This window comes from Nannobrachium achirus, assembly GCF_963921795.1.
Source record: "Nannobrachium achirus genome assembly, chromosome: 23".
In the NCBI taxonomy this organism is placed as follows: domain Eukaryota; kingdom Metazoa; phylum Chordata; class Actinopteri; order Myctophiformes; family Myctophidae; genus Nannobrachium; species Nannobrachium achirus.
The window spans coordinates 39,076,195-39,093,260 of record NC_137830.1 but is presented as its reverse complement, the minus strand read 5'-3'; the positions used below and the strand labels follow the sequence as shown (position 1 = coordinate 39,093,260).

Here is a 17,066-nt window from a genome sequence, read left to right as displayed (position 1 = left end):
TGAGGACATTCCAGGTATGCCTAGGTGGAGGTTTCACAAAAGATTCTTCTTACTCAATCTGCTCACCAGACATGAAAACGCAACCAACCATGTTTAAAAAAGATGTATTTTTCTGAAACATCGACACATTCATGCCGCGGTGGTTGATCTTATTTACTACATTTATAACTAAGGCAGGGGTCTTCAAAAGGCGGTCCTCAGATTTACTACAGGGGGTCCACCAAATCTTTGTGTGATAGGACCATTCTTTTAAATTAACAACTTGAACCCTCGTATCCCTATTCTGAGGAGAACTTTAGCCAAAAATAGCAGATTTACAAGCTCTCAATGCCTCGCAGCACAAGGCGTTGTGAGCTTGTAGATCAGCTATTTTCGGCAAAGAGGTTTGGTGTAGGGGGAAAAAAGAGCAGTCCAAGTAAAGAGTGAAATGTCAAGTTTACTAAGTATTGACGGTTAACGGTTTAAGTGGTTAATGTCTGAAAATACACAATAACATGAATACAACACGATAGTGCTGTCAAACAAGTCTATGAAACTATCTATGGAATCTAAGTAAAGGTTTAATCAGCAAAACGATTATATACAGTATATAGTGGGGGTCCCTGCTACATCACTCTGTCAGCTTAGGGGTCCTTGCCTGAAAACGTTGAAGACCCTGGACTATGGAATGGGCCTTCGTATGACCTGTCGCTGTGCTGTGTGTTTTGATTTCAGCGCGGAGGAGATCCTGGTGCGGATGCAAGGGCAGCTGGTGACCCCCAGGTACCTGGAGAGGCATGGCTTCAATTACCCCATCGCTGTCACCCAGAGGGAAGGCCTGGGGCTCAAGCTACCACCCCCTACATTCTCTGTCAAGGATGTAGAACAGTATGTGGGTAAGGACCCGATCCACTCGCCCTAGACTCTTCGCCCTCCTGGCCCCCAAACTGTGGAATAAACTCCCGGTCGCAGACTCACTCCCTAGCTTCCGCCATGGTCTGAACACTCACCTCTTCAGACTCCACCTTAGCCCATAGCACTTACCCAAGCACTTGCCTATCAATGGCCATGAAGTAATTTAGATTTTTTTTTTTTTTTCATTTTCTGCGTTATTATTGGTTGACGTTTTTACTGAATGGGTGCATTTGATTTATTGATGTTGATGTACTGATATATTACCTTGCTTATTGTAAGTCGTTCTGGATTAACTCATACAGTGCCAAACGACTTTTAGATCAACTTTCTCACTATTATATGGACTTCCCTGCCAGACGACTTAAATCGACTTTTACTTAGAAAAAAAACAAAAAAAATCTTTTTTTTTTTTTTTTTTTTTTGGGACCCCATTAAATCTAGTAAACATGATTTCAATCGCGATTTTGCATGTTCCACCCCCATACAACCCCATCTTTCATACAGGGCAGCCATCTTTGCTTACATAATGTAAAACATAATGGCTATTATCTCAAGAATGCCTGAACGGATTTCCAATCTTTTTTTTTTGTTTGAAAGCTGTGAACAGCCTGCACAAACATGGTGCATGATCTGTGCATTGGCCTGCATGATCTGTGCACTATAAATTACATGGAAGTCTATGGAGATTTTCTGGCAATAATGCCACTCGAGGGCATTGGCAGTAACTGAGTTAAGAGTGTATGCTAAATGCTTAAATTCTAAATTGTAATTGTAAGGACACAAATGCTAACACAATTATGAAGTGGGAACGGAGTGGCCGTCAATTGAAGGTTGTCCAACCCAGCTTCTGTCCGGAATCACACAGTGGATGCATGGTTCTGCTCTGCTCAGTAGCCAATGAAACCACCAACCACCACAACCACCCAGCGAGTGTCCATTGCTGAGCAGGCGCCATCTGTGTGTCAATATTAACAGGTTGCCAGGTTCATGGGGTTTTAACCCACTTATCAGGCATCAGACGACGGCTGAATGAGCTCTAAAGGAGACGCGGCTAAGCTTTCACTGCTCCCTCTGTGACCACCAGGCTTCCTTAATGAAATGCGCTGGTGCTTCCAGGCTCCTGTTACAAGTCCATTACCATGCCCTTCTGGCATTTTTTTCCCTTTATCATTAAGTTCATATTACCAACTCATTCTCTCTCTCTCACTCTGTCTTCCTCTCCCATGCCCTATTGAGCAGTAAGCCTTTTCCTTTGACAAGGCGCAGGTGTTTTGACCGGGGACTGTATATAGGGTTACGCTTCGTACAGTGAGAAGACAATGGGACAACGGGAGCAGATGATACTGTCTCCTGGGTCTTGGGCGCTTCTAAGCCAAGCCCACCGTAAGCCACCCGGTAACCTTAAATTGACCCCGGATCATGACCCACTGACCTCCTTAGCCAATGTCAGAGGTTGGACGGTGTCATTATTTAATCTATAGATGCACACAGCGATATACAGGAACACCCACAAATGTCACATCCGGTGTTGGCGGTGGGGGATTTCTTTTTTTATTGAATCTGCCTCCATCACTAACGGAGACCTACAATGCTGGAGAGCTGCTGTGTTGTGTTCCGCTCAGGTTTGAACAGGAGGTTGGTTAGGGTTTAGGGCAAGGGTCTTCAACAGGGGGTCCGGGACCCCTAGGGGGTCCTCAGAGTTTTTTATATTAACCACTAGCGTTGAACCCTAGCGTCCACATTCTGAGAACTTTAGCCAAAAATAGCAGATCTACAAGCTCACAACGCTTTGCGCTGCGAGGCGTTGTGAGCTTGTAGATCGGCTATTTTCGGCAAAGAGGTTTGGTGTAGAGGGGAAAAAGAGCTGACTAATTACAGAGTGAAAGGTCAAGTTTATTAAGTATTGACGGTTCAAGTGGTTACATATCTGATAACACAAATTGACATGAATATAAAATACACATACACATACACATGATTGTGCTGTCAAACAATGAAACTATATGGATTGGAATCTATGAACAGGTTGTGGGGGTCCCTGCTTCATTTCTCTCTCTAAGCTAAGGGGTCCTTGGCCTGAAAACGTTGAAGACCCTTGGTTTAGGGCCTGGATGATGGCACATCGTCAAAACTGTAATGGCGTCGATAAACTTTAGTACTGCTCCTGTCTCAATGGAATTTCCTCAACCGTGCCCTATAAACATCATTAATTTGTTAGTGGCAGTTGTTTTTTATTTTTATGGTAGGTTTAATTGATCATTGAGATATCTATAGAAAGCGGAATGGTGTCTCTTACCAGGCGATTGAACCAGATAACCTCGGGCCATTCAATGGTGGCCATTGTGATGGATCTGTCATCCATCTAGTCCTTCGTTAAGATAGGGCACCTACATTTGAAATGACTATTCTTTTACAGCATCTGAGAAAACCATGTTATGCCAGTATTACCAGCTGGGGAAAATCTGTGTGTTTTCCCCAGGCCCCCCCCCCCCCCCCCCCCCCCCCAGCTAAGACGTGCTGATGACACGACACTGTCTGTATCTATGGTTGTCGGGTTGTACTTACTGCAAATGTTTACAGTGCCGCTTTGTAGTGGAGTGCCTTGGCCTGAAGTCCAAAAGCCTAATATCTCTGCCCAAGGGGGATTCACCTTTAGGCTTTTGATTAAGATGTTTGGCTTTAGTGTTCCTTTGCACGCTTGAATGCCAGGCAATACACTTTATTTATTTCCAAACTAAAGACACATTAAAGTGCTTAGTTTATTTTTATGATAGTACGGTTTACAGTATGAAGTAAGGACAATATAAAAGCCTTCGGCTCTGGTTGCGTTGGCTTGTCAGTTTGTGGTTTGCAGGAGGCTTTGTCTCTCTCTGTGTGACTGCCTGCTTTTACTCCAGCTGTTCTCTGTCATCAGATGCTGGCCAGCTGGGCCCTCAGAGCTGTGTGTGTGTGTGTGTAGGGGAGGTGCTATAAAAAAAAAGGTGTGTGGGAGGGGGCTGAGAAAACGCAAGATAGCCAGCTGTCTTGCTACACACACGTACCGCACACTAGCCCTGCATCCGGCCCTTTGCTTTTGGTTCAATCCTGCCAGAGTATGATTTGTAGCCTTCCAACTGTATGCTGGTCGAGTTACAGTCTCTATATCTGACTGCTTCTTTCACACTCATTCCCATTCTTATTTACATCTCTTCACATAAACGCAACACCCACAGCGTCTTTATCCCACATCCATGTGCATATTTCTTTCCCCACTCTTGCACCATCTCTCCATCCATTGCTTTCTCTCTCTCTCACGCGCAGGCAGAAGTGCACACAGGCATTAAAAGCACTGACCCTCTCACCCCCACCCACTCCCCCTCCTCGGGGATTGGTGGTCCGTACGGATTGACAGATTGCCTAGCTCGCGTATGTCCAGCCCACATCCCCAAACGCACTGCCACGGAGATGCCAGTTTCCCCAGAGGTCTTGTTGTTAAGACGCATGGAAATGCCAGCAGGCTTGCGGCCTAGTGATTCCCTTCGCCCACTCCACAGCCTATTTATATTGTACATCAATTACTATACTATTTGTTGTTATTCCTTTCCACTAAGTGAGCATTATTGTGCTGCTGGTTTTCTTATCCCGTTTTTTTGTACCTCACAGGTGGTGAGAAAATCATCGATGTCATAGACGTGGCACGGCAGGCAGACAGCAAAATGAGGCTCAGCGAGTTTATCAAGTATTACTGTAAGCCCCATCGGCCCAAAGTCCTCAACCTCATCAGCCTGGAGTTCTCTGACACCAAGTAAGTGAATTTGATTTACATTGACACACTTAACCACCATTCTTTTGAATTAGCTTACAGGGGTTAAAGCCAAAGAAAATCCTAAGACTGACATTTATTTTCAGACCAAGTCCCAATATGTGACTTTTGAAACATGGTGCACGCAGCGCACACCAATATTTGGGTTGTTTCCCTGAATTTCTGAAATGCCTTCACTGAATGTGTGTGTGCCAATCCTACGCTAGTCTGGCCAATTCAAATACTCATATATTGAAATTATAACTGCTTTTTAGTTTGGACTTTGGAGATCACTTGACTAGCGTTTTGATGACTTTGTCATTCACACCGTGGCAATTTTTTTTGCAGATATGCACTGATCTCAGAAACAGCCCCTATGGAATCCTCAATACTGAAATCAGTCCCCAGGACTGAGAACTTTAACCCCTGAGCTTATTGTTGTTGTTTATCTATTCCTTTATTCTGTTGTTACTTATTCCTTCTTTTAAGCGCCATGACGTTTGTTTGTAAGAGGAAAGTGCTATATAAATTAAAGGGGAATTCCACCGCAAAACAACATTTACCGGATTGAGACTGAGATTCATCATGTCTCCCAATTTGAATGGCCAAAGACCTTTTTGCACAGAAATGGCGGAAGTGGTAGGAGTTTGGTAGAGGTAAACATTATAATGACGCATATGTCTATCCTCACTCAAGTTTGACGAAATAGTTTACCATCCAACAAACCAAACAATGGAGATGGACTATCAGCTGATTTCCATGTTTTAGTACTGTCTTTTCATCAGACGCCAGAAACTTGTTTACCAGTAAGACATACAACAAACAAATAAATGCATGTCTTGAATTTACACACTATGCTAAAGCATGCATTTGCAAACCTTATGAAAACATGAAATGTACAAATGTATTTAGTTTTAAATAAAAAAGGTATAGTTTCATTTACAGTATATCTGGGGGAAAAATGGCAAGAGTTATTCTTTCCAAAACTACAAGTTGGTTGAATAACACACGCACACAATCGCACACCGCCATGTATTTGTATTTGAACACTGTTTTATTTAGTTATTATTAATGTGGTTGCTATAGGCAACACACTATTGTATAGAGGGTATGCACGTGTCATCATCATCATACCCGGAAGTTATGCAGGAACACCTACTGAGTGGCAAAAAAAAGTACTTTCTGGCCTTCACAGCCCATACATCCAAACGGAAAAGTCCTATCTGATTGCATTAAGCAACGTTAAACTCACTTTGCCACTCGATTTGCCATTCACTTTATGCATGCGCATACCCTCTATTCGGTCCGAGAGGTTTTTGCCAGCAAAATGAAGCTTTTTGTTAACCTTTGTACAAATGTAAAAGTTAAGCTTTTGGTCATGCTTCTCACACTGTTGTCACGCTACACATGACCTCACAATATATAATATAAATGGTAAGATGTAATTCAGTTCCTGGGGGATTCCTCACGACTCGTGTCAGTGCAACTAAACTTGTAATTTCCCAGAATTGCACCTTTCTAGTTTACAATTATCTTAATAGATCTTTTTCTTCTCCCCCCGTGCAGAATGTCTGAGTTGGTTGTAGTGCCTGATGTGGCCCAGAAGATGTCCTGGGTGGAGAACTACTGGCCAGATGACTCCTTTTTCCCCAAACCCTTTGTCCAGAAGTATTGTCTGATGGGAGTGAAGGACTGCTACACAGACTTTCACATAGACTTTGGAGGCACCTCCGTCTGGTATCACGTTCTCTGGGTAAGTGTTAGAGATGGGCAATATAATCGATAACGCAGAATATTATTTCCCAATACTGTATCGATACTCCAGGCTAGTATCGCTACAATACTTTTAGAAATAAAATAAGAAAATCGAACCTCTGTTCGAAGTGGAGCTGTGTGTGTGTGTGTGTGTGTGTGTGTGTGTGTGTGTGTGTGTGTGTGTGTGTGTGTGTGTGTGTGTGTGTGTGTGTGTGTGTGTGTGTGTGTGTGTGTGTGTGTGTGTGTGTGTGTGTGTGTGTGTGTGTGTGTGTGTGTGTGTGTGAGCGCCCCTCCCTTAACATGTGTGGCCAGAAAAGGTTACTGCAGGCTACATACCCGGAGACAGACAGACAGACAGACCCACACACACGGCCACGTATAGGGAGCTCCACACAGCTCCAAAAAACCCTGTTCCCATGCATAGAAATCAATGGTAGAAGTCTGGTCCTGACACTCCACTAGATGTCGCTGTCCTTTAGCTAGTTCGCCATCCAGTGATTCGTCTCAATATATATTGCAATGTATCGCAATATATCGTGACACAATCATATCGTGACCCAAGTATCGTATCGTGAGGTTCTTGCCATTACACATCCCTAGTAAGTGTGTATTGAAGTCTTTTGTAAAAATCTCATTGTGTTTGGGCACTTGTAGATCTGTGTGTACGTGTTGGACACAAGACCCATACGTACGTTGAAACTATGCAACCAAAATGCCAGAGAACATGCAAATCGGAGCGTTAGAACATGTTTAGCTCCCAATCTTGATTTGCATCAATAAAACACAGCATTCAGTAGTACAGCATCGTACCAGGAAGTAATGCAGGAATGCCGAGTGGCAAAAACGTAGTCAGTAGGACGGAGTCATGAGGAGTCAGTAGGAGTGAGAAGCGTTTACAAAACTACAATGCTTCATGCTGCTTTATGTTTTGCCACTCAGTCTGTCCATGATGCTGATCCTGAGTGGCATTTGATGCATACCCTCTATACTGCAATATTGAAATACACTTGTTACAAGTTAAAGTCAGGAATTCAAAATGTACTTGAGTAAAAGTATGAAAGTGTCTGCATCAAAATGTACCAAAAGTACGAAATGTTTGAAAATAGCAGATCTACAATCTCAACGCGTTGTGAGCTTGTAGATGTGCTATTTTCAAAAAGCCTAGGTATAAAACAAGGCTAAAGTGGTTAATGTATGTTAATGTATGTTTCTACCCTCCTCTTTCTGCCTGACCGTGCAGGGTGAAAAGGTCTTCTATTTGATCAAGCCCACCCCGGAAAACCTTGCACTATATGAGGCATGGAGCTCCTCGCCCAATCAGAGCGAGGTGTTCTTCGGGGACAAAGTGGACAAGTGTTACAAGTGCGTCGTACCCCAAGGAACCACCCTGCTCATCCCCACAGGTAGGAGTCGGTCTAGATTTCTTTGTAAACGAAGGCCTACTTTATCGTATGACAGTGTTGTTCAAAATGAGTGAAAACAGATCTATAAGCTCGATGCGACGTGTTGTGAGATTTTAGAAAATGCTATTTTCGTTTTTTTCAAAAACATTTTAAAGCAAAGGTTAACATGGTTAATTCTGTGTGGGTTTTATAAAATATTGAACCAATGAAAAGTATTAAGAGCTGGTGACTAAATAACTACATTGGTCCATTTCCTGAAAAGTAACACTTTTAGACACACGGTTTCCACCCATAATAGAGTAGTTTTAGTGTTCAGACTCTCAAAAGAATATGAGAAAGATGAGATGCATTCCCTCACACACAGGATAATGACATTTTGTTGCATGAAAACCTCCGTGGAACTAAGTACTCGGATATAACTGCAGCACGAGGAACATACTAAAATCACCGGTGCATCCAAGCCAATGAAACAGGCGGGCAGTGGCAGACTTAGAGTATTTTCTGGACTATAAGGCGCACCTGACTATAAGGCGCACTGTCAATGAATGGTCTATTTTCAAACTGTTTTCATATATAAGGCGCACCTGACTATAAGGCGCACATAATAGACGCTACCGTTGCGTTATGCATCCAACAGATGGAGCTGTGCTAAGGGAATGTCAATGTCAATGAATGATCCATATATAAGGCGCACTGGACTATAAGGCGCACTGTAGTTTTTTGAGAAAATTAAAGGCTTTTAAGTGTGCCTTATAGTCCGGAAAATACGGGTAAGTCACTTTCACACATGCACTGCATTACGGAAGTTCTCCAGGCTTTAAACGGAGGGGCTGTATGTATAAACGCAACATTCCGGCTCAGTAGGATCGGACATGCTACAGACTCCATGCTGGCAGGACCCTCGAGTTAAGTCTAGGTGATGTCTGATTCGGCTCAAAACAGTATGTGTGAACCGGTGGTTGTCCAGTGAGTATACATTTAGCGAGTGGACGTGTTGATGACCCTTCTTTGGTTGACGAGAGAGGAGTCTCCCTTTCTCCCGAGGTGTTTGGAGAGAGAGACATAGTTCATTCTGCTTTTTATTAGTATTTGAGTTGGAAATATTCAGTGACCAAACTTCCATCAATTATAGCTCATAAGCGAAACAACAAAAGAAAAAACGTATTTTTAGACAATGAGCTACATCAGTGCTTCCCTTCGCAGTGTGAATAAGAGAGAGAGAATGATGTTATTTTACCAGCCAGGAGGTTGTAGCTTGTCTACATTAGCCTACTATGGTAGGAAAGATATTTTGTTTGTGTTTTGTATGGGTGCGTCAATGGGAGCCCGCATGTCAAGCAATGTCATGTTCTGTGGAAGGAAATAAGAAAAAGATTGCATTTGATCCTCATCCCCCTCAGGCTGTGCCTGTGCTATATTTAGTACAAGTAGATAATGTGCGTCTACTACCCAGACACCACTCCTCACCTTATCAAACTGTCTATTAACCTTCATGTGTGAACGAATCTGAAACGGATATTCTCCCGTTACATGCTAAGTGTGTGAAAGGCCAACCCCGGACAATGTCCCGACCTGAATCGCCAGACATTTTTCCAGTGTTCACAGGGTGAATTGGAGGCCCCCTGGTTGTGACAGGGCACCATGGGGTCGATTTTGTTATTTAAGGGGGCACATTGATGCAGTGATGTTACTAGGTTTTCAATGTAATGGGTCCTGGGACACACAGGTGGTCATTCAAATGGGTCCCAGAAAAGCTTTATGAGTCAATACAATGTTTTCGAGCGCTGTGAGCTTGTAGATCGGATATTTTCAAAATGTTTGCCTATTTCTTATATTTATTTTACAATTTGGCTAATGTTTGAACTTAGAACTACTAAAACTACTAAAACATGTGCCCCTAATGAATTTGGGCGCGCAAAATGGCGTCGGACGTCGGTGGAATCAAAACATTGACGTTTCTATCGCCTGTTTAAGACTTTCTACGTGGATTTTATTTGTGTTAACGTAGGGTAAAGTAGGATGCTTTCACCCATGAACAATGGTGGTGTCTGTGGAATTGTAAAATGTTTTTCTTTTACCGCGACCCGGTAAATTATTTTAACATTGACTCCAATGGAGGCGCATCCCCGGGACCCCAGGACCATGACATGAATGAGTCCCTGGGTGACTTGAATGAGTTTTTGATGCGGGATGCGCTCGTAATGACATCCCTGTTGATGCTTATAAAAAATAAGCGCTCTAGGGGCATTTTAACATATGATTTTTTGTTGTTGATGGGCCTCAAATAGAAGGAAAAAATGTTAACTGTATACTATTTCATTAAAAATGTATAATTTGAGAAAATCTCATGAGGCCCCCTGACCCCAAGCGGTCGCCTGCCCTTGCCTAATATGTCCTCAAAACGCAGGCAGGTATCAAACAGAAAGGGGCAGAAAGACAATGTAATGTTTGGAGGTCCAAAGAAATTAGTCTGTAAAATGATTGATTTGGACATGCTTCTTGTTAGCATTGTTTGAGGAAACGACTTTAATGAATGAATCAACTTACCTGTATATTATCTTAGGATTCTTATACTATACCATTATATTCTAACATTATTGTTATACTATATTATAGTATTATATTCTATCTTACACTATTATATTTATTATTATTGTTATTGCTACTACTTGTATTTGCTTGTATCTCCCTCTCTCTCTTCTCTCCCCCCGACACGGTTGAGGCAGAGGGCCGCCCACCCTAGAGCCTGGGTTTGCCTGACGTTTCTTCCAGTTGAGGGGCAGATTTTCGTTGCCACTGTAGCGAAAATCGCTTACTCAGGGTGGGACAATGAAGTGTGTCTTGAGACAACTTGTTGTGATTTCACACTTGAATTAAAATGGAATTTAATTGAACTACCTCAAGCCAGAATACCATATGCTATTACAACAGACTGCTAGACAGCATTTGCAACAGAAAATGTTTGTGCCGTTTCATTGATCAAGTCTGTCAGCTTAATCTGTGGCGTTGATGACACTAAAAGTCTACCAGTCAGACACACGGTTGAAAACGTAGTGAAAAGGCTGATAGTGGCCGTGTGACAGCCTGTTTACCTGCATTTGTCATTTTGGGTCGGGGATGTGGGTCAGCATAACTGTGTTTAAACCTTACAGCTCATCCGCACTGCCCGCGATGTCGCGCAAAATACTGTCCTCATATGGAGCGTGGGCCATTGCGTTGCAACGTAGCTTGAACCAGTGGCAGGCAGTGCAGTGGTGGACACTAACTGAGAATAGTATTTAAGTACAGATTCTGAGGATCTGTACTTTACTTGAGTATTACATTGTTTTGATACGAATTACTCTTACTTGAGTAACATTTTCACTGAGCTACTTTTACTTGTAGTGGAGTACATTTTGACCAGGACTATCTAATAGACAATAATGATGGATTGCATTTTTATAGCACTTTTCTAAGCAAGTCGCGAACTCAAAGTGCTTTTCAATAGTCCATTCATTTATACATTGGGAAGTGAAGCGGCGAACAGTCAACGCCAGCGTTCTCACTTCCCACATTCACACACCAATGGTGGCAACTGGCGAGCTAACACCATTGGAGGTAACGCAGGGTTCAGTGTCTTGCCCAAGGACACTTCGACATGTAGACAGGAGGAGCTGGGATTTAAACCGCCGACCCATGGATCATTGCTCTACCTCCTGAGCCACATCCGCTCCTATTTGGGGTGGAGTACTTCGTCCGTCTCTGGCAGGCAATGTTTTGAGCTGCAATAAAAAGTGTTTGGGGGGGCGGGAGATAGTGGTGAAACCTCGCTCAAATGGAGACTCTGCGAGTGGAAATAGGAGGACTATGTCGTTGTCGCTCACAGCATGTCAGTATGGTCTCATTGAAACAAATGTATTTCATCGTTCTCGTCACGGGCAGTGCGGATGAGCTGTTGGGCTACACCATTAATAAAATAAATTGTTCAACAATAACTGTTTATTTACCAAGTCATCTCAGCTAACCAGTAAACCAGTTAAAAACTAACCACAATCTGTTTCTGTCATCCCTGTTCTGTATGCATTCGTGACTGTTTTGAGTCTGTGACACTGTTACCGTTTATAGCCCTGGTCCCTAAAGGAACTCCAGCACGGCTTTCTCACAGTCCTGGATGATTGCCCACTCTATGGTTCCCAAGCACTTTGAATTATACTCTCACAGACCTATGTGTCAGCACCAACATCATATCATCACAGTTGAGGCCAGGCTTACTGTATTGAAGCAGCTCAGCTGATGTCTACTGTCTCCGGGCCAGTGTGTCTTTTTAAAGACTGAACCCCATGCATAGCGTGTATCCACACAACACACACATGTACGCACACACAAATACAAACACGGGGGAAGGAGTACAAATAAAATTAAGCTTCCCATGGTTCCTGCCAGGAAAACGGCAGGCTTCTTGTAGGACCTCGCTCATTGCCAAAGGAAAAATGCATAGAGAGCGTAAATTCCTTGCCAAGCAACACGCTAAACACAACAGTGCTAAATGGCTATAATTACTATGGAAAGTTTTCAGAGAAAGAGAATGGTCTTAATTTGTACGATGAAATGCTAGCAGAGCTTATGGCTTCAGTGTTTGCCAGACCTGCTGCCTCTGCATGTGACACCCAGCTTGGTCTCGCATTCCATCCAGAGAATGTGATTAGGTCGTTTTAGAGAAGCGGTGTGTTTGCAATCGCAGTGTCTGACAAACGGAGATACCCAAACATAAAATATGTCAAATGTAAAGGAAAAAATCACACCCTGTGTGAAGTGAGCAATATTCATGAGTTAATTTCATTAAGCGTCCCGCGAAGCTTAGCCAATGTGACCCTGGGCACACTTTGTGCCAAGATGTAGGCCACGCTTTAGAGCCCGGAAATATTTGGGGGTTAGACCAGGGGTTTTCAAACTTTCTTGACTCGGGGCACCCCTGTAAATAACGTTTTCATCCACGGCACCCCTGAATTACACTGTTAATCTTTTTTAATCTTACATCAAATTAGGCACGGTAAAAATGGGGCTGTTAACTCATACCCTGCCAAAACCGAGGAACCCGAGAATTTCGCGATGTCCCTCCCTGCCACGCCCGAGGAACCCGAGAATTTCCGCCATTTTGAAAAAAAAAAAAAAAAATTCAAAAAAAAATCTTTTTCAAAAAATGTTTTGGGACCCCAAAAACGTTAGTAGGCATGATAGCGATCGCGAAATTGCTTGTTTAACCCCCATACAACCCCCATACAACTCAGGTAGCAGACCTCCAAGCTCACAACAGTGTAAAACATAATGGCTGCTATCTCATGAATGCCTGAACGGATTTCCATTCGGATGTTTTTGTTTGAAAGCTGTGAGCAATGTGGACACACGTGGTGCATTATCTAGGCATGGGTGTGCATGATCCGTGCACTATGAATTACATGGAAGTCTATGGAGACGAATGGCAGTTAAAGAGTACGAAGGTATTGTTAAATGGCAGCATATGAGTTAAGTATGACATCATTTTGTAGGCAGAGGAGAATTTCTGCCCCCAGTTTCCGTGAATCTTTTTACTATTTACACATTTTTCTTCTCTTTGTTGTTGAAAGGAAAGTGTTAGAATTATACTTTAGTCGTTATTTTTGTCTCGGATCTGTTGAAAATTGCGAGGGACAGAAAATGCTCTGGGGGCAGATTCTCCTCTGCCTACAAAATGATGTCACGGCTTAAAAGCCCCATAATCTTTCCACCTGAGATACGGTAGGCTATATGTCACAGAAATATCAGTTTCCATCAGAACTGGCTGAAAATAACTTCATACTTGACGCTTAACTTACTTGACGCTTAACCACTTGAACCACTGCATCCCTATTCTGGGGGGGAGGTTCTTCAAAAAAATCACTAATTTTGGTGAAGAGAGTTGGCTGTAGATGGGGGAAAAAGAACTCAAGTACAGTGCAAATCAGGTCTGTTTTACTAAGCATAGTGAAGTGATAGTGAAGTAGTGAAATTGATGAATTCCAAATATTATCAGATTATTCTGAGGCACCCCTGGACTGGCATCACAGCACCCTAGGGGTGCCACGGCACCCAATCTGGGAAACCCTGGTATAGACTATAGCCGATCTGTGAAATCATTAAGGGGATCCATCCATCCATCGCTTCCCAGCGGCAAGCACTCAGAATTCCTCTGATCTCCCTGAGCTCCCAGACAGATGAAGGCCAGTTCAGGGCTTTTTCCAGAGTCTTGGAGCTTGGTTGTCAAAGAAAGGCTCGGTGTGGAGAGGTAGGATTTAAAGAGAGGTCAGAGAGCACAGCAGGTCAGCTAACCACTGGACCCATGTCATTGTCAGCATCGTCATGCTCTCTCCATCTAGGTCTCTGTCGACCCACACGGGTCCTGCTTTCTCCCTCTTCTGGAACAGTGTAGTAGTGATTATATCTGCAGAAGGGCGCTTGCATTGTAAAACTAGTCTCTAGATCAGATTGTACTTGACTGTTTCACTTTTCGGAACTATTTTCATATGATATCAACTATATATCTGCTCTATTTCTGAATTATTTCGAATGGCTCTGCAGTGCTTCAAGATTTCGCTGGCATTTACATTCCAGAAGCAGTGTCATATTGAGGCCACATGACTGGTTCAAATAAGGTGAAATGTGATGTAAGATAGGGACAGATGTGAGGTCTTCTGATGATCCTTTTGTACAGGCTCTTAAGTTAGACTGTAGCAGTCTTATCCCAGCTTGGTTTGATTATAGGAAGGTGTTGAGTTGAGGGGTGTGTGTGTGTGTGTGTTTGTGTTGTCCGTGCTTACACTTCTTGGGTGGGTGAGTGCATATTCAGGACTATTCATTGTAAAATTCTTCTTAATTAACTGAGTTTAAAAATTGATCCAAATTAAGGTTCCATTTGGTTCGATGAATGAATCTTAGTTAAGGATTTTACTGTGTGAGCTACCTCAGCAGTAAATATCCATGTGTGTCTGTCTGTCTCAAACAAACACAATTGAGTAAGAAGTCAGTTCTACTGTGTGACCTGTTATGTGGCGCCCCCTGCAGGATGGATCCATGCTGTTCTCACCTCTCAGGATTGCATGGCGTTTGGAGGAAACTTCCTCCACAACCTCAATATTGGCATGCAGCTCAGGTAAGGTCTCACAGAAAACGAATACTCCATGTCTTGACTGTGACACAGACGGACGATACACTTTAAAAGTACATACTTTTAAAAATACTGAGACTGACAAAAAATACTGACACTTCGGCGGCGCAGGAGTAAAATAGCTGTTTACCGTGGTGCATCCGGCTTGCCGAGTGCCTACACCAGTGGTTCTCAAAGTGGATTCCAGGTACTCTGTGGGTTTGACAATGTACAAATGGAACCAAATGAACCCGTCAGAGTAAAGGGGAGACCTTGAAATTTGAAAGTTTGAAAACACTGTCCTACACAAACACAATTGGCTGTTGAAGCTGGGCAGGTTAGGACAATATTGGTTGCTGCACTCCTACGGTTGGGACGGCACCTGTCAATTGGCGGGGTGTTGGAACGGGAGGAGTAGGGCGGAGGCGCTACGTCCTTCCTTTGAGGTGCCATGTCCTCCCTCACTGGCAGGTGAGACTGTAGCAGTGGCAACACACAGAAATGTGTGGGGAGGTTTAATTGGCATAACGACTAAATTGGGAGGAAAAGGAGAAATATAATTAAAATGCCTACATACCGAGTACCAACCAGTTCAACTCATATGTGCATTAAAATTAGGCAGAGAGGCCTATTGCCTTAGTTTCAAGTATTTTTGAAGGCTGTTCTAAGTGATGGGAGCCGAGCCCTGAGGAGGTGAAATTATATTATTATATAGCAGTGAATACCTTGTGTTGCTACTTGATAGATTGAGTTTGAACGCTGAGAACAAGTTGTAGATAAGGTTAGAATCTAGGGAGTAGCTACAAGTTGAAGGTCACACCGCTGCTAGCAGAAGAGGGGGCCTTTGTATTACGACTCACACAGCTTTAGTAGAGGAGATCAAATGTTTTTTTAAATGTACCTAGAATTACTTTATTTGTGAACGGGTGCCATTGACTGAGCCTACGAAAGGTCAACGTGACAAATGTCAGTGCACTGTTAATACTATATACTGTAGTGGCTAACATGTGAGCAATGTTCACAAGTGAACAGGGGCACCAGTGTTCCGAAAGTCCTCTTTATGGAAATACACTGTAGCTGGGTCACATGACTGCTTCAAATAAGGTGAAACCAAGGTAAGGCGGCAGGGTAGAGGTCTCAGACAAATCCAGCCCCGGAACAAATACAAATCCAGGATTATATTCGGTGTTAAGATGCAATGCAGGACAGCTTCAAATTGTGCAAAAATAGTGTTGGGCATTAAAAATGACTTGACAAACCTAACCACTTTCAATGTGGCATCCCTATTATGTCAGCATATGCGAACATTTTATCTTTGAAAAATAGCTTGCAGATCTACAAGCTTAAAATGCACTTTGATGCATTGTGAGCACTTCACTTGTAGATCACATTTCTTTTTTGTTTTGAAAAAGGTTTAAGTGTAAATGATTGTTCATAGCTAGATTATTCACATGTGTATCACAGATGTTGATGTAAAATATTGGCCAAATTGTAAAATAATTTAAGAAAGAGGCAAACATTTTAAAAATAGCCACACACCGTATATCTAGGTATGCCCTGGGATCTTTTGGCTATGGAAATTGTGCCCTGGCAGAAAAAAGGTTTGGAAACACTGATCTAGATTAAAGCCATGACCCTTCTTTATTCTTCATTACTGTACCGTATTGTAAGCCACCATTTATGTTTTTTCTCCAAGGTGTTATGAAATGGAGCGTCGTCTGAAAACCCCAGACCTCTTCAAGTTCCCTTACTTTGAGGCCATCTGTTGGTATGTGGCCAAGAACCTCCTGGAGACCCTAAAAGGTGAGTCCATATGGTTACAAAATCGTGGGATAAAGATTATTAAAAAAATAAAAAAATCAATGTAGGCAGTGGCTATTCTGGAAATGACACACAGCATACTAATGGCTAAATATTATGCATTTGGAATAAACATATATTTACACAGTAAAATCTTCTGGGTTATTTTGTCCATTTGTAACTGAGAATGTACAAATGTACTTAGATTTTACTGTGTAGTTTCTTTTTTTCTTTTGACCATATTCACATGTTTACACCCAAAGTGGCCACATGGTCAATTGCCAGTGATTCACCA

General features: G+C 42.7%; 1 protein-coding gene across 1 annotated transcript in view; it reads left to right on the top strand.

Annotated features, from left to right (window-relative positions):
- The window catches only part of kdm7aa (lysine (K)-specific demethylase 7Aa), a 39,838-nt gene that overhangs the window by 12,682 nt on the left and 10,090 nt on the right, over nucleotides 1-17,066 (top strand). Inside the window, exons 4-9 of the mRNA XM_080754104.1 lie at nucleotides 715-875; nucleotides 4,537-4,678; nucleotides 6,242-6,428; nucleotides 7,671-7,833; nucleotides 14,890-14,977; nucleotides 16,668-16,774. Of these exons, the coding sequence (XP_080610230.1) occupies nucleotides 715-875; nucleotides 4,537-4,678; nucleotides 6,242-6,428; nucleotides 7,671-7,833; nucleotides 14,890-14,977; nucleotides 16,668-16,774 (848 nt within the window). The remainder of the gene's footprint in view (nucleotides 1-714; nucleotides 876-4,536; nucleotides 4,679-6,241; nucleotides 6,429-7,670; nucleotides 7,834-14,889; nucleotides 14,978-16,667; nucleotides 16,775-17,066) is intronic.